General features: G+C 41.6%; 1 protein-coding gene across 1 annotated transcript in view; it reads left to right on the top strand.

The window, feature by feature from the left end:
* Positions 1–24365, top strand: part of MAP3K2 (mitogen-activated protein kinase kinase kinase 2) — a 93605-nt gene that overhangs the window by 8136 nt on the left and 61104 nt on the right. Inside the window, exon 2 of the mRNA XM_067570055.1 lies at positions 21913–21982. Within this exon, the coding sequence (XP_067426156.1) occupies positions 21976–21982 (7 nt within the window). The 5' untranslated portion in view covers positions 21913–21975. The remainder of the gene's footprint in view (positions 1–21912; positions 21983–24365) is intronic.

The following is a 24365-nucleotide window of genomic DNA, read 5'->3' as shown; positions in this document are numbered from 1 at the left end:
TAATATGGTATTAGGTTCTGCAGTGGAGCAGACGTTCAGACCCCTTAGAGTACAGATAATTCATAACTTTGTTAGGCACTAAAAATCAGGGACTGCATCAGAGCCATAACTAGGCATTTTAGCACCTGGAGCGAGCAAGCATATTTGCGCTTCCTACTATTTTCTTGTCATTTTTCCACCCCCATGTTTTTGTACCCTGGGCAGCTGCCCTGTTCGCCCCACCCTCGTTACGGCCTTGTGCTTTCTTATCCTTCTCCCTTACTCTGGCTTTTGAGAACAAAAGGGGTCTCATGTCTTAGATCACTCCATTAGGTCATGAATCCTTAACTGGAGTCTTAAAAATGGGGAAGGTGGGCAAGGATTGTGGGTCCATAAGAGTTAGTGAGTTCTTCCCACAATTACTCATGTAAATCCCATTTCTTAACAGATTAACAAGCACTAGTGACCTTCCATAGCTGCTGCTTACTGGAGAGTTTCTGGGAATGTCCTTTTCTCAAAATGGGAATCCCTATGGACAATTTTCAAAGAAGTTTGTTTTCTAACACACAAGAAGACTGAGTCAAGACCACAAAATGATGTGGCGAGATTAAAATGGTTTGTGAGTAAAGATTTGATACTAACAAATACAAAGCTAGAGCTTCTCATAGCTTTTCCATGCAGCTCATTTTCACTACTACCCAAAGAGTTCTGTACAGCAGTGTTTCTCAAACTGCGGGGATCCCAATCCAAAAGGAGGTCACAAGGCTATTGTAGGGAGGTTGCAATATTGCCACTCTTACTTCTGTGCTGTCTTCAGAGCTGGGAAGTAGCAGTGCAGAAAGAAGGATGGCATGGTATGGTAGAAGGTTATCGCTTTTGGAGGAGGGTCATCACAGCCTGAAATATTTTCAAAGGGGGGCCAAGCAAAATGAAGTTTGAGAATCCCTGCACAGCATCAGTGAAAGTATCAAGAATTTCCCAAGTTTCATTCTGCTGCTGCTTGGGAAAGCTATAAGCAGCAGCTGGGGCAGTGGAGCTTTCAGCAAGCTGAGCATGACACCACTGCCTCATGTTTATATTAGAACACTCCTTGCAACTGTAAAGGCTAGACACTTTAAAATTAAACAGACAGGCAGAAACCAGGCATCCCCACCTACTGAATTAAAACAAGTTTATTTTGATCTTGTATCTTTAATAATGCCTTTATATTACTACTTCATGTAACTAAACATTACACAGTTGTTTCTGGGAATGGGCATTGAGAGATCTGGAAAAGGAGTCTGGGATAGGAAGTGTTTGTGAGAGGCCTTCTCTTAAGAAGTATTCTGTAATATGGACGTGTTTGAAAACCATTTAAAGACCACCTGTAGTATGCAAATTATTTTTTCCTGGGCCCTTGGAAGACAGTTACACAAAATGGTTTGGTTTTTTTATTGATCCCAATTCTAATATTATTATTTGCACTTAAATAGGACTTTTCATCACTGGATGTCACAGGTCTTGACAGAAGTTTCAAGCATTATTTCCCTTTTACAGATGGGGTGACTGAGGCAGAGTTTCAAACCACAACTTTAAAGAGTGGTCAGTGATTTTGGGTGCTTAACTGGGGACACTTTACACCTGATTTTCAGAAGCACTGCACTGAACGCTAGCAGCTTCCAAAAGTGGCAATTATGGGATCCTCATCTCGTAAAAATCAGGCACTGTGGACATTAAAAACCTGGATCACTCAAAATCAGCAGCCATTTCTGATCACTCGATTTTAATTAAAGGTCATAAGAGCAAATAAAGGGAGAGCTAGGAACAGCAATCAAACTATTGCTCGAGCCAAGGGGCCATTGCTGTTCCCAATCAGAGGTCGGCTTTGAGGCAGGTTTATGATGCGCAGTGAAAGGCTGGGGACCAAACATCCGATGGACAGGTGGATGCCACCTGTCCTGTGGCCAGACGGGGCCTGCTGAGTGGGGGGTTTGTAGTGGGGATGGGTGAGTCCTTCAGCTAGTAACACATCACGGGGGGTCCTTTCACCTCAGCAGTTGAGGGGCGAAGGAGTGCCAGGGTGCCTGAGAGCAGCCCCCGGCCTGTGTCCCCACTTGCTGGAGTGTGCCACCCAAGACAGGTGGAGTGTCTGGGGCTCCCCACAGCGGCCTGTACTGACCTGCTCTGGCCTGGGTTCCTGGCCTGCTCCCCGAGGACTCTGCTGGCCCCATAACTAGGTCCCCTCACCTGGGCAACTCTTACTGGCTCCAAGCAGTCGAAGGGCAGCAGAGAACTGAGGAGCAGCTAGGGCTCTGAGCACTAGCAGCAGCAGGAGGAGGAGACGGGTGCGCCACAGCTACCCGCATTTGGCACCAACTAGTGCAGCAGCTGCCCCACACTGCCTAGCTCTCGCTTCAGGCTTCTGACTTGGCCAGAGGGGGAGGAGGTGGAGGTGGCATTTACCTGAGGAGGAGCAGGGGCGGGACCTAGTTGAGAAGGAGCATGTAGAGGGGCGAGGCAACAGGGAAGAGGCAGGCTCTTTTGGTGATGGGTGGACCAGAATTTACTAGAGAGGGAAGGGGCGGAGCCAAGTCCGATCTGTATGGGAGGAGATGTGGCTTGGTGGGGGAGGTGGGAACGACAAAGTCGGGGTGAGAGAAATGCCAGGGGAGGGGCTAGGCTCAGCTCATAGAGCCAGGTTGGAGATCAGCCTTTGGCCTCCCAGACTGCATGGGGAGGGCTGGTGGTGTGGGACACACAGACTAGAAGTGTCTTTGCAGTGGTACTGTGTCTGTTGAGCCATCCCCCATGGCTTTGTGCCCTGTGTGGTTGCCCCACTCGCCCCGCCTTGGTTACCGTGCTGTACTACATAAAGGCATTGGATTTATGGCTTATTACAACAATATGTAACCCACTAACAGCTGCTTTCCTCCCCACTCTTTCCTTTCCTCCTTATGACAGGAAGGGTGTTAATGGGCTACTTAATTGTGAATGGTCCCTTGAAATATGTTAACTATTTATGCTAAACAGTCTGTTCCACCTTGTATTTATCAATGATGCTCTGAGTCAATGTCTATCATTGCTGTGTAGACTTCCAGGGCTGGGCTCTAAGACCCTTGCAGGGTCTGCACAGCACTGAAACAGCCCCGGAGCCTGAGCCCCATGAGCCCGAATCATCTGGCATGGACTAATGGTGGGTTTTTCTCTGCTATGTAGACATACCCTGAGTTAGTTTTCCAGACATGAAGAAGAGCTCTGTGTAAATATGCACATTTTGGAGACAACTGAGATTTGAGAGAACTTCCTCAATGTGTAAAATTTGTCACCATATAATGTAACAGTAATGCTGTTTTCCTTAAAGATATTTTAATGTTCTTGTGGAGTGAAAAAACCTTATATAAACAGACATTGCATTTATATATACACAGTTTAATATAATATTTGTACAAATATATAGACACTTGTGTAGTTATTAAAGTAAGAATGCAAGGTAAATAGACTTTACGTTTTGGTTATAATTCTATCTGGTTCTTTCCTGTGGTCCCTAGGGGAGTTATTCAGAGTTTAGAGCTTTGAATCTTAAAAAATTGCTGTAGTTAGATACAGAAGCATGCTTTGTTTTATTGTAAACATAAAATTTGTGCTTCAGAGGGATAGCAAATCAGTCGCTCTCTAAATTTTCTTCATGCATGTTATCATTGCTTTTCTTGGGTTTTCCTTCTCGGTTAACTTTTCCTCAGTTGCTGTGTTTATAAATAATTGTTTCAAATCAGATGTGGTACAGCAGTTTTGTATATGCTTAGAGAAATCCTCTTGAGAGAGGTTCTGTGTATTTAGTAGTCTCAAGTGGTATTTGTTAATCATCTGCATGTGTGTTATCTTATCTTATAAATTTGACTATAGGATGACTTTATAAATTACAGTATAGGATTAAGTTTAAAGTGATAAATTAAGGTCTAGTCTGTAGTACAGACTTTTGTTGATAAACAGCTTTTTGCGCCAAAACAGTCATGGTGTACACAGTGCAATCCCCCTCTCCCATTGGCCCAACTCCCTCGATTTTGCAACAAAATAAAACCACCTCAATGAGAGGCGTAGGCTGGGTCTCCCAGGATCACTATGGGCATTTCAGCATCCCCCATTGGGATCTTTTGGTGTGGAAAGAACAGAAAGCTGCAAGCAGAGACTAACAGGCCAGTGTTCATGAAGATGTGTGCGTCGTGCACCTACCCTGACTCACCCACGTTGATGTCAGTGAAACGTCCATGGTGATCCACAAGTGCCTGTAGTACCACAGAGAAGTACGCTTTTCTGTTGATGTACCCAATCATAAGATGCTCTGGGGCCGAAATTGTGATGTGTGCGCCATCCATTGCCCCATCACAGGGAATCCCATTGTTGCGAAGCCATCGACTATTTCACGTACATTTCCAAGACTCTCAGTCCTTCATAGCAGAATGCAATTAATGGCCTTGCACACTTGCGATAACACATGCCAACAGTGGACTTCCCAACTTCAAACTGATTAGCGACCGACCAGTAGCAGTCTGGCGTTGCCAGCTTCCACACAGCAATCGCCATGCGCTTCTCCACCGAGAGAGCAGCTCTCATTCCGGTGTCCTTGTGCCGCAGGGCAGAGGCAAGCTCCACACAGAGTTCCGTGAAGGTGGTTTTGTGCATTCGAAAGTTCTGCGGCCACTGCTCATCATCCCAGACTTGCATAACTAGGTGATCCCACCACTCAGTGCTTGTTTCACACACACCAAAGTGGTGGTGCATCATGTGCAGATGCTCCGTGAATGCAAACAGTAATCTGGCGTTGTTTGTTTGCATGGCACACAGCAGGTCAGGTGCCTCAGATTCCAGTCCCAATTGGGAGTTCATGATATACTGCATGAGCAGCTGCGATGTGTTTAGCACAATAATCACAACAGTTGAGAGCAGTGCAGGATCCGTTCTTTCAGATAGAGATGGTGGGCACACAGGAAACGGGGGCCGTTGAAAAATGCCACAAAACACAGTCGGAAACCCCTGGAATGATGGGATAGAAATCACTGCATTATGGGATATTGAGCCCGCACTCATGATGCACTATGTTCCTCTGCCTTTCCACAGCTCCCAGCAGCACAAGGTGGTGATTTTCACAGTGGGATAGCTGCCTACCGTGCACTGTTCTCACTGTCGATGCTAGGGCACCAGCTGTGGATGCGCTTTGGTGACACAAGTGCTATGTGAACAGGCACAAGCATTGTAATTATAGCTTTTTTGGATCATCGCTGTAACTTGTCGACAACATTCTCTAGTGTAGACAAGGCCTTAGAGGCAAATAATTCATGTCTGTCTAATGAGATGATTGGCTGATCATAAGGACATCACCACAGTCCTAAACACTATCCACAAACTGTTTGTGAGCTTGAGCCTGGTAGTGAGCTACAGAAAGTTATTGTTAAAGTTGTTATTATTATTGTTATTATTATTATTATTCACAGAGAATAGATGTCATAGGAGCTCTAGTTGATGTCAAATTTATCAAAGGCATACCTTCCAAAGGAGAGATGTCAGTCACAGATCCAGACATTCTTCTCCAGCATCAAGATAAATCCATCACATTCAGACTCTATGAAACTTTTAGGCCATATGCTGGCTTATGCCCATTACAGGCCTAGCTGAGGTCCGTGTATCCCCCTGAGAGACATTAAATTGACATGCATGTTTTAGTTCCATCTCCATATCCTTTCATTGCAAAACTGGTGGACAGACTCCCAGAATGTTTGGATAGGGGTATCCTTCTTCCACCTCTGCACCTACAAAGACACTGATCACAGATGCATCAGGAACAGGTTGGGGAGCTCATCTGTACCATTTCCAAACACAGAGAATGTGATCCCAAGAAGAGATGAGACTCCATATACATGTCTTGCGACTCAGGGCAGTGAGATAAGATCATCAGAAGTGCTTTGCAGACTAAAGGAATTCCATCATACACATCCTCACAGACAACACATCCTCAGTGTATTGTGTTTATTAAAAAAAAAAGGGCAGGAGGGGTGCCTGTTTGTCACTTATGTTCCAAAAGGCAATCAGATTATGGATGTGGAATCAGCTTATGGAAAAACCCAAATTGCTTTTCATCTCCAAGGAGCCAATAATAACTTGACAGATTTTGTCAGCAGACAGTCTGTCATCAATCATGAATGATCTCTCCATTCTGTGATTTTTTTTTTCCATATCGCCCTGGGTATCAAAGGAATAGGGGAAGTGCATGTATGAGGTCTTGATTCCATGGTATGAGAAAAACATCTTGTAAAGATCCCAGACTCATACCTCTTCTAAAATAAAAGACTGGATACTTTGTGTTCTCTTTGGCGATGAATAAATTTACAATGGGATTTTCCCACTGATGAAAAAGTCCTGTAGATCTCATTGCTGGACGATAATGTGGTCGATAAGATGCTCTTTGGGTGCATCCATGATGATTTGTTTTTTGTCTGGTAAGCTGAAAAAGGTATATGTGATCGTGAACGCATCAAGCAGCAATTAGCTGAGTTCCATTGCCATTCTCCATCCCAGTCCTATGCTGTCTGATGTCATGCGCCAGTTTATCACATTTCTTTCAACCCTTGCATTAAAATTCCCCATGGTAATCAGTTTATCTGACACCAGTGTAAGACATGATTTTTTTCTAAGTCACTATAGAACTTCTTTCTCATCATCAACATTTATAGTGTTAGGAGCATAAGTGCTGATGATGGTTACGTACCACTTATGTTTCACTGGCAACTGTAACCATAAAATGATCACTTAGTTTCAAGCTTGAAGGCAATGGAGTTGCTAATGGCAAAGCCAATACTTTATTATCGTGACTCAGAGTATGGACATCCTCACCAAAAGAATGTGTACCCTGCACTGATCTGTGTGTTGCTCTTTGTCGGGAAGTCTGGTTTCACTGTAAAAATGTTAACCGTATACCTGGCCAGTTCTTTTGGAACAGGTGCTGGGCCTCTTTTAGGTTGGCTGGGGTAGGGCTTTTGCACAGAGTTCTAACATTCCACAAAACTATTATAATTGGTGTCGTAAGCCACCTACCTGCCGACTTATGACTACGACCACCAGCATCTCCATGCCTGTCACTTTACCACTCGCCCATGATTGTAAAATTTTCCTCTGTCATCCGAACACATGTGAGTTGTTGCCAACGGTAATGGCTTGCATCGCACCATCCACTCTGTTTACTTATGCTCTAGTAGCATGCATTCACAGGACAACTGGCAAGGATTAGGGTGCATTCCCTGGCTGTCTATAGAGAATTGTTCTGTGTGCCCTTTATAGTAGCAGATGGCTGCTATGCCTCTATCCACTTGCTACGCTTTTGTAGAGTGTAACACTCTCATCCTACATAGAAACGGCTGAGATCTTTGCTACTGACCTGGTAACTAAGGGCATGGGTTAGTGAGTGTCAAGACGTGTTCTGCACGCTGATTGTCCTGTTCACTACACCGCTGGGGCCCCATGCTGCTCTGAAACCCTTGCAGAATTTGCCAGGGCATGCAAGGATTCAGTTACCAGTTGGTCTGACTAAGAAGGTACTGCAGGGTCTTGTCTTTGGAAAGGTTGTGTACCAGCAGGGAGGACTTATACACTCTGCCTCCTTTTTATCTAAATGAAGCGATTTGGCAGCCATTGATGATAGTAGTAGAATCACTACATTGTTCAGTGGCACAAGATGTTTCACACAGGCCTGTGCCATTAACCATGCCATGGCACTAACCAAACAATCCATTAATTTTGTGTTAAACATTGTTATGCTCCTGATTTGATTAAAGGAATGCCAATTTCTTCTTTGAGCTTGTGTGTGTGGGGATCCCATTCATGGTCCACATGCGCGCTCTGCACTGGCGTTCCAAAAAGTTTTTTATAGTAGTGCCTATTATGGGTTGCATGTGTGCACCCTAAATACCCTCATGTTTCCCCTCCTGAAGCCATAAAGGGCAAAGTGACCCCAACTGCCACTCAGTTCCTTCTGACTACTCCTTGGCAGAGAGCTGGAATAACACAATGTCCCTTCTTCTGATAGACAGTTATAGTGTTGATATTGTTTTTATTTATAGTTATTGTAGATATTTAGTGCTTTAAGTTAGCCTGTTGAAAAAATTATATAGATAGATTTTAGTTTTATGGTGAGTGAGTTAGTTGCTCAGTACTTATATTTGGCCATTCTGGCTGAGTCTTGGTCCCTGCGATTTAAATCTTACCCCTCCTCTAGATGGACAATTGCCATAAATGATGGACAAGACATATGTCTTAATTGTTTAAGTGAGAGCCATATCATGTCTAAGTGTGCAAGTTGTAAATCTTTCAAAAAATGCACACAGAAGGCAAGGGAGTCAAGACATGAATTTCTCCATGAGAAATAATTTCAAAGACTGACTCAGAAGTGCCTCAAGGGCAGGAGATCCGAGCCTCTTCTGGGTCAAGTCAGACTTTCAGTGCTCCATCAAGAGAGATGACTCCGGGTGCCAGAGGATCATAAAGACCTCAGCCTTCTACTAAAAGCTCTACATCTGAGTCATGCACTGCTGGAGCAGTCAGACACCCTAGCTTCCCACAGGAGGACGAAGCACTGTGCAAGTCATCTCGTGGCATAGAGAAACAGGCAGCAAGAGAATTAGCTAAGTGGTATTGTTCCAATCGGCACCACATGCAAATGCGACACCAAAACAGCAAACTCTGGCACTGACTAACTCAACATACCACCTTCACAATCTGCTTCAGCACTGAATCACTTGGCATCAGTCTCAACATATGTGGCACTAGTGCATTCATTGCCAACTGTGAAAATGGTGATGCTTATTGTACTGTTGCTGTCTGAACTGGTGTTAGGTGGTTTGGCACTGAATTTGCTGATGCTGGAACTCAACTGGTGGTACCTTTTACCACTCATCTGAGATCAAAAACATGTAGCCAGAATCTCCCCTGGACATGTCTCCAATTATCGGCACATCTAAATCTCCGCTGGAGCTTGAACCCAGGGTCCTGGTGGTCACTGGGACAATCTATAATGACCTAAGCGATTCTTTCACTAAAAAAATAACATGCCCAAGGACAGTTCCTCTATTGGAGTTTTCTTCTGTCTCCTCATTCGCTGCCTCCACTACAGACCCATCACCGTAATAGCCACTGCTTACACAGGTTCCATCCAGCAGTACATAAGAATGGCATATTGTGTCAGACCAATGGTCCATCTAGCCCAATAGCCTGTCTTCCAACAGTGGCCAATGCCAGGTGCATCAGAGGGAATAATAGAACAGGTAATCATTAAGTGATCCATCCTGTCAGCCATTCTTAATCTCCCAGTAGTTGAGATCTGAAGAAGAGCTCATTTTGTACTACATCATTTAGAAATCCTGCATGAGAAACCTTTGCTCCGTGAACACTACCACCTAGCCCAATATGCCTTATTCATGTGGGTATCAATCCTGGCCATATTGCCTTATCTTCATCATTCCAGAACATCAAGTCATCCATCTGCACCTCCCTCATGACATGGTGATAAATCTCCTCAGTGAGGTCTTCAGGTATCTGCCCTTTTGCTTTCAAGATAAATTACTTCAGAAACACTGCAATTGAGCGAAGAGGAAGAGGTGGCGCACCTGACAGAATCATCTCCACAATGATTTTTTTCATCTTCATCTCCAGATTAAACAATTGTGTTGTCAGTACTAACGACTATAAATGGTTCTAAGGCTTTCCAAGAACTCTTGGAGTATTCTTCACAGGTAACATGTACAAAGAATTCATATTTCTGGCTTGCTTTCTTCCCCAGAATGGTGGACTTTCAACCCATCGTGTCAGAGAACTTAAGCTTTTAAAAGAATAATTGTAAAATTCTAGATATTGGACATTGAAGTGCACTCCCTGTACTTGAGACTCAGGTGCGTATGGAGCTGTAGCTCAATCCTCGAGCAAAATGGATTCATACTCAAATGATGATAGTGGAACATGTTTGTCCTAATTGCAGATAGCACTAAATGTGTATAGGGAGCCAGATCTCACTTTTAATTTATATGAATTCTTATTACTTATAAATTAATGTTAATAGATTGTAAGCTCTTTGGGGGCAGGAGTTGCCTTTTCAGTAAGTAGGTGAATTTAGTTCATTCTGACTTTAGAAGAATTACAACTTCTAGTGCTATGCCATATTTTAAGAATGGGGAATATGCTGTAATCAGTGATACTTCTAAAACTGAAAATGACTATTGAAGTGTATTTACTCTGTTTGTACAGTATTTAGTGCCGTTAGGTCTCAGTTCTGATTGGTGTCTTTGAGTTCTACTGTAATATAAATGACAGAAATATCTTGTACATACACTTCATGGCGTATGACTTATAATAGACTGTTAGGATGCTTGTTTTTAAAAAGTCTTAGCTCTGGATTCTTGAAGAAATAAAATTAATGTTTTTAAACTTCTGTAACAAAAATACTGAGTTTTCATTATATCATATTTACCAAACCACAGAATATAGGTTGGCTCTTCAGTAACAAGGTTGAGCTAGAAATTGAACTGGTGGCAGTGCCATCCAGAATAGGTTTCAGCAGAAGACCTCCCAAGATCACCAAAAGACCTTATGTTTAGATGACCTAATGGACCTTAGTTTGGACTGCCTTTAAAAAAACAACCACCCCAGCAACAGTGTTTAAAAAAAAAAAAAAAAAAAAAAAAAGGGGGCGGGATCTTAACATAGTAATCTAGCAAGATTTTAGTAGAAGTAAAGATCAAAAACCCATTAAATATTTCCTTTAAGGCCCTGTAGTAGAAGATCTGCATGCTGTTGGATGACCCTCAAATACAGCAGAAATTAAGAAAGCAAAAGTCCAAACTAAGAAAATAAAGTATGTTGCCCTCTGCAGGCACCGAATGGGAAACATCTCTGTTTTGTAGACAGTGGTGGACACAGAAAAATAGATCATGTCATACTTGGACATACAATAAGAATTCCTTTCCCTAGAGAATTCTGAGGTCTGGCAGTACTTATGCAGAAACCTTGCTTGTAAATCAGAGCCAAGAACAATGTTGGAACTAGATTGAATTTGTAATTTTATCAAGTATAAACAACAGAAAGAGTAAATGAAAACATTCTCACTTCTGCCACAAATGTTAGAATTCAAACTTCGAAATACTTGATCACATTGGTAATGTGGAAATAGAATAAAGTCCAGACCAGTGAGAGAGAGAGAGAGATACTTGCTTCTTTAAAAATGTCAATTTCACAAAGCTGAAAACAATTGAGCCGTATTAGCTGGGATGGAACACTTAATCAGAAAAATGTGAATGATAATTGGGAATTGTTTAAGAACACTTTACTTGATGCCCAAAAAGCCACAATTGAGGAGGAAGGCTATATTGGTTAAAACAATAACAAAAAAACAGGTTTAGAGGGGAAAATGAAGGCAAATTATATCTATATCTATATATAAATAACAAATGAAAGACAGGAGAAGTTGATAGTAATTAATATAAATCTGAAGCTAGGAATCACAGAAAATTGATAAGGGAAGTTCCAGAAGACTGTAAGAAAGCTAATGTTAGAGGCCTTTCGGTCTGACATCGATCTCAAGCAAGAAAATGGAGCAGCTGATATGGGACTTAATTAATAAATAATTAAAGGAGAGTAATATGATTTATGCATCTCAACATGGGCTTATGGAAAATAGATCCTATCAAACTAACTTAGTATCTTTTTTTATGACATTACAAGTGTGGTTGATGATAGTAATAGTGTTGGTGTAATAGACTTATGTAAGACATTTGACTTGGTATTGAATAAATTGGATTTATAAAAACTAGAATGATGTAAAATTAACATGGCACAGATTAAATGGATTAAAAGATGGCTTACTAATAGTTCTCAAAATGAAATTGTAAATGGGAAATAGTCATCAAACCGATGTTTGCAGTGTGGTCCCACAGGGATCAGTTCTTGGCCCTATGCTATTTAACATTTTTATTAATGGCCTGGAAGAAAATGTAAGATAATAAGAACACAAAAATTGGGAGAGTGATAAATAATGAGGACAGGTCACTGACTCAATGTGATATGGATCGCTTGGTAAGCTGAGTTCAGACAAAGAATATGTGATTTAATATGGCCAAATGTAAATATATACAGTTAGGAACAAAAAGTGCAGGCCATAGTTACTTGATTAGGGACTCTATCCTGGGAATTAGTGACTCTAAAAAAGAGTTGGGGGGTCGTGATGAGTGCAGCTGAATATAAACTCCCAGTGTGCAGTTATTAGCCCTTTTGGACAAGTGATCTTTGGATATATACATTGGGGAGTCTTGAGTAGGAGTAGAGAGGTTATTTTACCTTTAGATGTGGCACTGGTGTGACTGCTTCTGGAATACCGTGTCCTGGTCTGGTGTTCGCTATTCAAGAGGATGTTGGTAAACTGGAGGGGGTTTAGAGAAGACCCACTGATTAAAAGATTAGAAAACATGCCTTATGGTGATAAACTCTATCTATTTAGTTTAACAACCAGATGGTTAAGGGATGTCTTGATTACAGACTACAAGTATATAGATGGGGTACAAATATTTAATACTGGGCTCTTCAGTCTAACAGAGAAAGGTATAACATGATCCAGTGGCTGGAAGTTGAAGCTAGACAAATTCAGACTGGAAATAAGGCCTGCGTTTTTAACAGTGAGAGTAATTAACGATTGGAACAGCTTACCAAGAATTGTGATGGATTCTCCATCACAGACAATTTTTAAATCAAGATTGAATATTTTACTAGTAGATATGCTCTAGGAATTATTTTGGAGATGTTCTATGGCCTATGTTATACAAGAGGTCAACTTAGATGATCAAAATGGCCCCTACTGATCTTGGAATTTGTCAGTCTACCCCACTGCTGTTGAGTTGGCTGCATGATATCCTAGGAAAAGAAGCTGGCCTGGTGTGTATGTTAAAATGAAAAGCACTATCAGTGACAAATGAAGAAAATGAGGACAAAATTGGATATCTCCAGCAACTGAAATTGAAAAAAAGTTCTCATGTAAGCTAATGTAGAGGGACTCTAGCATCCCTTAAAGTAAGAGGAGAAATTACTTCACAAACTAAAGGGAAGTAGGCACGGACACTTTCCTGTGTGCAGGGTTGTCTTCACTGCAAGGTTAACGTGAGCATAGTCCCTAACAAGTCCTCTCAACTCACACAGACTCTTAACTCGAGTCTGATGGTACTTGACCTGACTGACCCATCAGATGGTACAGGCTAAAGCTTGTTAGCACAACCCGTCAGCTACTAACACAAGCACTCTGCAGTGTAGATGCAGGCTAGCTCCACTTGAGTGCCACTATACTTCAAATGCGTTTCCAAAGTCTCCCTCAGTGTGCCCAAAAAGGAAAGAGAGGAGTCTCCCCACAGTTCACTGGAAAAGAATTCATACAGCAGCTCAGTTTAGTGTAGCTTAAAGAACACACAAGCGAGTACAGCACCTGTGTGTGAACGCAGCAGTTCAAGTGCTACTTTGCAGTGTGGCTGCTTTTATTTGAGCAAGGCTATCTTGACAGTAGATAGCTCAACTTACCTCTGCAGTGAAGGTGCATCCCAACAGTTCCTCTTCTACAGAGGAAGGAGTTCTCTCCAACGAGAAGGCTTTTCAGATAATATGGAATGGAATATCTTGGGGCTATATTGGCACTGTGCTTAGCAAGCTCATTAAGACTTCAAACAGGTGCAGGAAAAGGAAACATTTTGTAAATATATTCCTTCACTTATAGACAATAGTTCTCTATTTCTATATTGTCAGCAATAGAAATTAAGCAGAATGAGAATTTTCCAAACAAGAGTGGCTAACCAGACAAATCATGATTCTGGAAAAATCTTTTAAAAAGCCAAATCACATTTTCACTCTAGGCAGAGTGATAAATGTAATATTGGTTGTGAAGTACACAGATTCTTTCATCCAGGGACTTCTTTCCAAAAGAACCAGTAGACAAGAAAATTGAAACTTTGTCAGGGAGAAACTGAAGCTTACCAGCAGCTTTAAAAACATGCAGATGCTTTCCTGGAATCATTTGAGCATGGACAATTGTATTAAAGTCTAACTCGTGTGCAAGAGAGATTAAATTATGGTAAAATCTATAATTTCATCTTTGGTTTTGGAAACATGGATGCAAGTTTTAATGGCCTCCAATCCACTAACGAGAAAGCACCTGTCATGAAAGCCTTGTGGCAGGCTGATTTGCGTGCAAGATGATTGTTAGTTGCTACAAAATATTGAGGCAGAGAGCTTTTGGAAGAAGCAAAATATTCACTCATCTGTCAGACAGAAAAGGAAAGCTTTTCTGCAATTCACACTGTAATTCTCATTTACACTAAAGATCTTTACACCACTTTGCCCACAATCCTTTTCCAAACCTTAGTTATCCACCTCTTGCTTTGACCAGTGTAATCTATTCTGGCATTCTTACATATCCTTTCTTTACCCTTTTCTAATCTAACCAAAATGCTTTTGCTAGTTTTTCTTCTTTGCCTGCCACTCTTACCACAACACACATACCTTGAAATCCCTGCATACGTGTCCTTTCTTTTATTCCATCAAATGCACACTGCTTGTCCTTGTCTTCAAGGTCTTGCTGTAATCTCATCTCAACTTCATTTCTTAACTTGTCTTTCTTCCTCTCTTGCTTCTTATGCTCTTCCGAGTCCTTTGTCTCTTTACTCCCAGTTCTTCCTATTTCAGATCCTCCTAATACCTTTTCAACAATAAAAGCATCAGAGATGGGTGTAATCAGGTTTTTTTTAAAGTATATGGAGGGATTAATTTGGCTGCACAGTTGACAGGAAAATATAGCATTTCAGCAGCAAGTATAGAACATTTTGGTGCTTAAATATAATAAAATTAGACAACTAATTCAAATAGATGATATTTATTAACAGAACCAAGTTTCCATTTCAGGGCAACTGAAACAAATAGTGAGCAAAAAAGTTTGTTTTAAGAACAATATGACATTGACAGAGAGCTTTTATGGGATTCCACCAAGATTGTGGAACAGAATCCTGCAGCATCCAAGCATTACTACAAATATCACATTGTACATGAGATATAAAAAAAATTCTGATGTAATTTTCCATCTGGGAGGAAAGGAGAGAACCATACATGGTAATCATATCACTTAATGAACTCCTAGAAGGTGATGAGATACCAATGGGTAGAGTTGAATAAAGGCAATCCAGGCCCCTTGGCAACTTGTAACAGGAGACCTGCATATTTATGCCCCTATGGTCTTTTCCCCACTTGGAGTCATGGTGGTCCATCTCATCTCCCAGAGAGGCAGAAACATGAGCCCCTTCTTCCATCAAGAGCAGCAGCAACAGGAACTTCTTCTCCTTGGAAGCAGTAGGGGCTGAAGAAGGTGTCCTTTCTCCCACCATGGAGAGGCAGGGTGCCAGCAGGGAGCTCCACCCAGTATTTAGGGTGTATCTGCTTGGATGGGTGGACCAAGACAGGCCTCCTGCACTCTTTCCCCTCTTGCCAGACACACAGGCTATGTCTACACTGCTGCGGGAAGTCAACTTTATTTAATCTGACTTTCAGCAGGCAATTTTTAGAAATCGCAGCAGAGTGTACACACTACAGTGTTTGCACTGGTCTCTTGTGTTCACACTGACCAGCCTTAATTCGAATTAGAAAGCAGTGCAGTGTGGGTAGCAATCCCACAGTGTAACTAGCCACGGGGGATGTTGGGACGAGTGTCTTCATCCCAGGATGCAATGCTGCTTCCCCCCATCTTACCCCCAAACAAACAGGAAAAGTGTTTTCGCACTGTTTTTTTTGTTTTTTTGTTTTTTTAAACTCCCTGCGATCATGGGGTGAGTGGTTCCCTCAGGGTTGGGCTGTGTGGAGGCAGAAAGACTGGCTGCCAATTATGAGCAGCCAGATGCCAGCACTACGCTGAGAGCTAACTGCAGAGTGCTTTGCATTAGGGAAGCTTTGAAAACCAGGTTCTGCAATGAGATGCAGGACTGATTTCTGTTCCTGTATGTTGTTTGCTTTTGGTGTACACTCCCCTTCCCCCCAACAATATCTGTGCCCACCAAATCCCTCCTACACAAGATATGATTTAATAAAGAAATGTGTTGAAATGATGCAAAACTTTATTTCTGAACATTCAAGTCATGGGAGGGGTGTCCAGTCACTGTATCTAGGGGTGGGATGGTAGCTTGCTGGCCAGCTATCAGCATGTCCACCGCTGCTTTCTGCTCGCCTCCACCAGGGTGGAGGAGAGCATGTACTGCATCCTGGACAATCTCCTCTGAGAGCTCTTGGGGGCGGGGGAGGGGGAGGGGGAGGGGGAGGGCGGCAAAGCCCTTGGTTGAGGAACATTATGGAGGGGCTGCAGCAGGACTTTGTCCTGCCTCCGCTCCTCCTGAAGCTCCACAAGTCACCAGAGCAGGTCTTCTTGGTCCCGCATGATTCGCAGCATTTCCTGCGTGTTGCTGCAATCATGCTCCATCATTTCTCACCGACTCTCCCTGTCCATGTCCATGTTCTGTGGCAAGGTCAGCCTCTACGCTCTGTGCTCGGTCTCTGTGGTTGCTGAGGCATTCATGAGCTCCGCAAGCATGTTGTCTGCTTTTTTTTCCCCCTCTTCCTAATCAGAGACAGTCTGTCCACAGCATTTCTTAAGGGTTGGTCCAGTGGAGGTGTCTACAGATGAAAGAAAAGTAACAAGGTAGCCACAGTTAGGATAGTGAAGAAAATGAAACAAATGTAACAATGTAGATAATGATCCCCTGAAAAAATGTAGCAAATGATTACAGAGAAACAATGTATATAATGTTACCAGTAAAAATGTTGCAAATGGTTCCCTTGATACAATGTAGCATCTGATTCATTCCCTCTGCTTGTATTTTAAACTCACAGAGAGGAACTGTGGACAGCGTGGTGGTGGTGGAGGCTATGTTTAAAACACATGAAGCCATGATGCATTACATGCATACATTACATTTTCCATGAGATATCAATTGATGATAAACGTAGCATTTCTCATCACATAAAAAATATTATCCCTGGGTAACCACCCAGTACAGTCAACGAAACACCTGAGATCCCCTTCGTGCCCCCGCCCTTCCCCAAAAAGTACAAGGACAGAAATGCTAATAAGAGAGAATATTCACCAGATGTGCCTTCCCTGGGATCATTTGTGCTGTCCTGTGTGCTGCTGGACTGCTCGGGGGTCAGGAATAACGGACACCCTGCACCCTGCTCTCAACTTCCTCCTCAGCTTCCTCCTCGTTCACCAGTGTAGACCAGACCACAAAGTCCTCTACTAGAGTGGTGTGGGTTGGACGGACCCCTGCCCCCCTCATACTTTGAGCAGTAGGTCTTGGAGCTAACACCCCATTGAGGGGCATGGGGGAAGATCACAACACTCAAAGCTATTGTTTTAGGCTCTCAGTAGACTTGGAAAGACATCATTGTGTTCGTTATGTTGTTTGCAAGTGTTTCTTCACAACTATCAGGACTACAAACTTACTTTTTTAGAAAATGAAAGCGGAGATTTTGATAACACTGGAATGCTAGGTGTGGGCTATATCTTAATCTTGTCTTGGTGATGGGCATGGTGTCAAAACCTGAATAGAATAGAACTAATTATTGCTTCAGATTGGTAGGCTCTTGTAAAAGGGACACTAGTAATTAGAAACCACTTTGAATTTTTGTTAAAAATATTCCATGTACTTTTAAGTCATCACACCAACTTTTGTGGTTTTACTATAACAATTTCTTATTGGTAAAAGTTATATGCCTTTTTCCTCTTTTGGTATTCAAAGACCAGTCACGTGATGAACAAGGGAAACTAATTCCACAGGAGAAATGGTGAAACAAAGTATCGACAAATGCACAGTTAAACTGAAAGTAAAGGTGTTTTCTCTGATCTTTGCTACAATAATCATGGGTGTCTTTGGGAGGAAGATAAATGTTCTGATACAAATGTGTTTTTTAAGTTGTCGGTGCCTCTCTATCTTTGGTTTAATTTCTTGCGCCTCCATAATGGGTGGGCGTGTGATAAAATACACGATTGTGTGTTCAGGGACTCATCTTGGTTTGTATTTTAGGAATGCCAGGTTGAACTTCGAATATGTTTCCCCCTTTAGTATAAGCTTTTAAAATGACATTAAGCATATTCTGCTGTTGCAGCATTTGTGGATGCTAAGTCTGCATTCAGAGACTGTTTAACACCATCTTCTATAAGTGCTGAGAATCTTAATACAAAAATAGTGACAAATTTCAAGTGCAGTTGATGTGCTACATGTTTAAAAATATATATATTTACCTTACAGTAACTAGTTCTTTAAAATGTGTTGTCCATATATATATTCCATTCTTGGAAACTCATATGAGACTGCTGTAATGATCTGATAGCACCAGCTTGGCCCAGGCAATTCTGGTACCCAGCCTTCATGAGACTTTCAGTTTAGCCTCCAGTAACATTGTCAGTGAACCCAGATGTTGTCTCCGTGAGCAACAAGAACATCTAGCATCCAAAGCTGGCCTTCATAATTCTCACAGCCTGGATGTTGACAACCATGGAAAGAGCTTGTTCTAGAGATGTCCAAAAGATTCTCATATAAAATAGAAAGGACTCTACAAGGTACACTTACGCAGCAAAGTGGAAAAGTTCTCCCTATTGACAGAGCAACATCATATTTCTCCAACAGCATCGAATATTCCTAAACATTTGGACTACTTAATGTTATTAAAAAGATCAGGGCTTTTTATAGTTCTGTAAGGTGCACCTGGCAGCTCTATCAACGCATCATCCTTCTGTTCAGAATCCCCTCCTATAGTGGCTGGATTTCTTAAGGGACTAATACATGTATTCCCACCAGTGTGGGAACTCCCACCCTCCTGGGATCTCAATGTGAACTTGGGTGGGTTGATGTGTCCTCCCTTTGAGTCCTGACATCATATTCCTTACACTGTCTTTCCATGAAGACAGACTTTTTAGTGGCCGTGACCAGTCTGTAGGATCAGGGAATTGCAGGGACTCATGGCAGCCTCCCTATACCCACAAAACCAAGGTAATGCTTAGGCCTCATCCAAAATTTCTACTGAAGGTGGTGTCTGACTTTATCTTAAACCAGATGATTCATCTACCAGTGTTATTACCCAAGCCCCACTCCAATCAACAGGAATCTAGACTCTGCTCTTCAGATGTACGCAAGGCCCTTTCTCTTTACCTGGATAGAATTAAGTATTCAGTATTTCACCCATATTGTTTGCTACCTTTGTGGAGAGAATGAAGGGCCAAGCCGTTTCATCTCAAAGTCTTTGTAAGTGGGTCTGAGGTTATATTAACATATGTTATCAGTTAGCTAGTTTAGATCCACCAGGTCAAGTCAGGGTTTATTCCACTTGAACTCAGATGGTTTCTTTTAGAATTGTTCCCATCTCAGTATAGCAGTTACTTGGGGGATCAATTCATACGTTATCAAAACACTGTTCACTGATAGGAGTATCTAGATTGAATGTCTCCTTTGGCAGAGCTGTTTTACAAGTTTACTGCTTGTGCATCATGAAGACTGGAATGTCTGTGGACAAGCACTCAAAGAAAAGTTACTTACTTTACAGGGATGGATTGTGGAACATATATGGAAAACACACTCTCCATGCCCACTTCTACAGAGTCTTATAACTCCTAGATTCTGTACTGGTGAAGGAACTGAGGGGTGAGTTAGCTCCTCTATGCCCTTTATGCTCTTGGAGAGTATGGACACCAATGGATGCCGCTGGCCAAGAGATTCTGATCTTGAATGCATAGGGTGCATATGTACCAAAAGTGGAATATATATATGGACAAAGAAGATACAAGTATGTTTACCTTTACAATTTCAAGGATTCTTACCAGATTTTGCTGAGCTGCATGTTTTAATCTCTAAATTAGGAGGGTAAATTTTAATAGCTATAAATAGTTAAAAGATCATAGTTTATTCTTCCCACCCCCTTTCAGTAGCCTTATAGTTTGTAAAGACCCCCACTTACACTCCCCATTCTCTTTCTAGAGCCTATGCTATTGTGATACTTGCTTTAGCAGAGCGGATCTATGGGCAATTCCCTATAGAACTCCTTACCACCACTCTTTGCAGTGACCATATTCTTTTGCTACTAGGGCAAATGACACCTAGGGAGTGATTACCTTCTCCGTTGTCTTAAGTACACGGTCCCTCTGTGTTTCAGATTTAAAGGGAGACAGTTGTACGAAAGCTAGCTATTTTCAGTTTGTGTAGACATTTCCTATTTTAAAATTTTTCTTTTTGTTTAAAGAGATAAAATTTCATTCCTTAAATGTTGCCAGATGTTTTAATAAATTAAAAGGAAAAATGTGTGGCTGTTTCAGTCTTTTTATGGGCTTGATCCTGTAACATAAACTACTGCACATGTGCATGTCATGTATGCATGTCATTGAAGTTAATGGGAGGCTTGATCCTGCCTCGTGCAGGGGACTGGACTAGAAGACCTCTCGAGGTCTCTGCCAGTCCTACGGATTCTGTGATTCTATGCTTAAGAATCTATCTGTGCTTGCCAATTCTGCTTGCAGGATTGAAGTCTGTTACTATTTTATTTGTATTACTGTGGCACCTAAGAACGGGACACGGTTCTTGTGCTAAGTGATCTACAAACACAGATCAAAAAGACAATCCTTGCCTATGGTACTCAGTCTGGCAGCTCAATTAGGAAGTGTGCTTTTTCTGATTTTCTTAGGATCCTAGGGTGGTTTAAGATGTGATAATTATACATTTAAACAGAAGCCGTATACTTTGCCTCCACTCTTTTTTTTTTTGAGGGGGGTTTGTTTCGAGTACTGCCTATGGTGGCTAAGATCAAGCGTAGTATTTGTTTTTATCTTATCTTAACTTTCAGTATAGCTTCTCTGCATGGCTGTAAGGAGACGTAGGGATTCTGAATGTACAGTGTATGTAAATGTGTATGTAAATATTTGACCTGGAACTTTTCCAACTGTTAAGAATCAAAGGCAGTCCTATATGTTTTTAGGATGATTTTCTCTTCATGAGTGAGAAGGACTAAGATTTGGCTGAGTTCTGTTGCCATCATAATTCATTTGTCTGAGTGCCTTTGACTAGATGTGTCTAAATTAAATGACCATTTGTATTTTTTCCTTATAAGTTGTATGTAAATGTCTTTAAAATAAACTGAAAAATTAAATGCAAATACTTCATTATGGCTGTGACTTCAAACATATGCATCTGTATAGTCACATATCTGCAATTTTGCACATTGCACATGCTAAAAAATAAGTTATGAAAATATTACATTTTTGCAGTGAGGACCAAATTAAGGTGAACCATAAATCTGAATTTCTTGACTCTTTTTTTTTTTGTCTAAAGTCTTGGTTATAACACTGTATTGAGGAGCATATTGTTCCGTCTTATGGGAAAGGGGATCCAAGAGGAAGAAAATGCTGAGCTTCCTCTTGTGAAGTATCATTCAAATTCTTCCAGCAGAAGAATTCTTCTGCTGGGAGAACTTTGGAGATGAGTTGTTGAACCATCAACAAAATCTTGGCATTTGTTATAAATTCACTCCATTTAATATCTAGTATTTTCCTAAGGCATTTGCTGTCATAGGCATTTATACATCTGTCTATACCTTTGTAGATTTTCAGCTTTCACATCCATATTTTGAGGTAGAAATAACTATTGAGATGAAGATTCATAATTTGGTCTTTAAATTGTAGCTGTAGATGTTTTGTAATAAATGCCTCTAAGTGAAAATGTTCAGAGTTTCAGGCATATGTGGTTTAAAACCCGCAAGAAATATAGGAATTAGTGAAAATACTTGTATGTGGATTTTTTTTATACTTTAAATCTTCACTCTCAGCTTTTCAGTACTTATGTGTTTTTTAATTGTTCTTCTCTTTAGAGAATAAAAGAATGCTAATGGGACAGTCATTTCTCTGAAGTTCAGGTTTTCAGGCTGGCTGCCATGATGGGTAAGTTACATATAAGTAGAATCCAGTTAAATTGTTACTGTGGCTTAATTTTTGGTGAAAAGAACAAGACCATTTATGTAATTATCATTACTTTTTATTATGAAGGTTCATGTCATGGCTTTGATAGTTAAATTTGAATTGATGTTTGCACTTAAAGCAGGGATTCAACTAGATTATGTATGAAACAGATATCAAATTGTTGCCAGAATTACTGCGCTTCCTCTTTGGGTATGGAATAAAATTAAAAGAAAACAGAATATGTTGAAGTATGGAAATGAGCTGTTAGGGGACAGAACATTCACTTTACCCTGTAATGACACCATGAGAGGGAAAATTCTTTCTTTAAAAATGATTTTAATCTAAACTGGGACTACAAACACTCAAATGTTTTAATCATAAACATAGTTGTTGCTTAGTTTCACTACAGGATGGTGTTAACTTAAGGTTGTCTAGGTGTCCTAACCATGCATTTCTGTACCTCAAAATTTTTGGATTTTTTTTTTATGTTTAATGTTAATGAATCTTTTTGGGTTTATAAAGCTTAAGTTTTTGGAATAATTACACTGTCCCAGTTTTAACCTAAAATACTCATGTGCTCTGAACCATAACTCTATTTGTGTATTCTTTGCCTGGGAATTATGATATAATTCATTTTTGTGCAAGTTTTTGTTCTGATCTGATACTTTTAAAAAATGAATGAACCAGCATTATTTAAGAATATAGTTAGAGCCCTGCAAATCTGCGGATATCTGCTTTATATCCACAGATCATTTTTGTGGATCGGATGTGGATACAAATTTTGTATCTGTGTAGGGCTCTAGATATAGTGTTTCTCATGCTGATGATGTTTTTGCACACACTGACATTTGTGAGTACAGAGATTTTGTCAAATTATAATATGTATTGGATGTTAAATAAATTGAGTTTAGTGTCCTCAAGCTAAAACTTAGGTTTCTTATTTTTATCAGATACAGTGGTCTAGCATGCTCCTCCATTATAAGGAATGATACATAAGCACTAGTGTCAGATGTAACACAATAAAGGAATGTTCAGAACTGTCAGGCTGCAATAATGCCTTCAACTTTGCAATGAAATGCTTCAAATAAAACTTGGTGTGACAGGGTCTGCTCTACTCACTGCTTGGCGGTGCCTCCTTGTGGCTCATCTGGGGAATTAGTTGCCACCTGGTTGGATGCCCCTTTCTGCAGTTACTCAGTCATTTCCTTCACTCGCTCCAGAGCCTCTTATGCTCCTGGAGCTGCAGTGCTTTCCTCTTCATAGTTTAGCCCTCCGGCCAAGTAAATTAAAATTCTCCCCGCTTTTGGAGTATCGCAAGCCCGTTGAGGCAAACTGTCCCCTCTGCCTGGTCTGTGCTATTCCCACAGTGGCTAGTAGGGGAACGCTGACCCTCTACACCAGCTTCCAGTCCAGGGACCCTCAACCCAGCAGCTCTGGCCTTTTACTCTCCCAGCCCTTACTGCTTGTTCCCTGGATAGCTTCCTACTCTGTTCATGCAGCTTCCTGCTCTTCTCCCTTGTATTAGGGAGTGAAACAGTTGGTTTCCTCTCTTGCAGGGTTGCAGCCTACCAACTTCCTCTCTATATAGACCTGCCCAGCTCCTCCCCTCAGCTGGACTTCATCTGCAGTTAGGCCCTAGCACACCTTATGTTTCCTCCAGGTGCAGCCTAAGCTTAATTGGCCTAATTAACCCCTTCAGGCCTTGTGTGGATGGATACCCCATCACACGTGGTAGTGTCCCCATGGAGGCTCCACTTCGGATCTGTGTGTGCTTCCATGTGCTTCTGATTGGAGATTTTCAGGAGCAGTACCTGTTCGGCCCATGCACTGGCCCTACTCATTCTTGTGCCCCAAATCAAGGACATATAGGGCTGCTCAGGCAAACTGCCCTTACTTCATTCTCAACCACCTGATGCAGAGCATTGATCATGCCCACTTTACTCACTTAGTTTTTAGTATAATTTTAGTTTAATTAACAGTTTGTTGTTCCCGTTTTGTTCATTTTCCCTGATTGAGGGGTGATTCTGAACTTCTGCCCTGGGGAATTTTGGATAATCCCCACAGAAGACGGTAAGAAGTAGCCCACCCAGGGGACTTAACCATTGCTACGGTTGGAGAATCAGAGAACTGATCAGCGTGTTTCGAGAGGATCCTTGCTGACTCGGTGGCGAGGACCCTCGCCACTGCTAGGGCCCTGGGCTGGGGCTTGGAGGAGCAGGGAGGGCCCGACCCCCCTCCCCCAAGCTCAGGCGCCATACACCCCGTAGGTGGCACTCCACTTCCCCAACACGCCAATAGGCCACATTCACCCACAGAGGGGGGTGACTTTATTGACTCTGGCCATTAGGCCATCCTGCCCTTACTG

The sequence above is a fragment of the Emydura macquarii genome, unplaced genomic scaffold, assembly GCF_026122565.2.
Source record: "Emydura macquarii macquarii isolate MOO-44397 ecotype Brisbane River unplaced genomic scaffold, CSIRO-AGI_Emac_v2 contig_2988, whole genome shotgun sequence".
Lineage (NCBI taxonomy): Eukaryota > Metazoa > Chordata > Testudines > Chelidae > Emydura > Emydura macquarii.
This window is presented reverse-complemented; position numbering and strand designations above follow the sequence as displayed.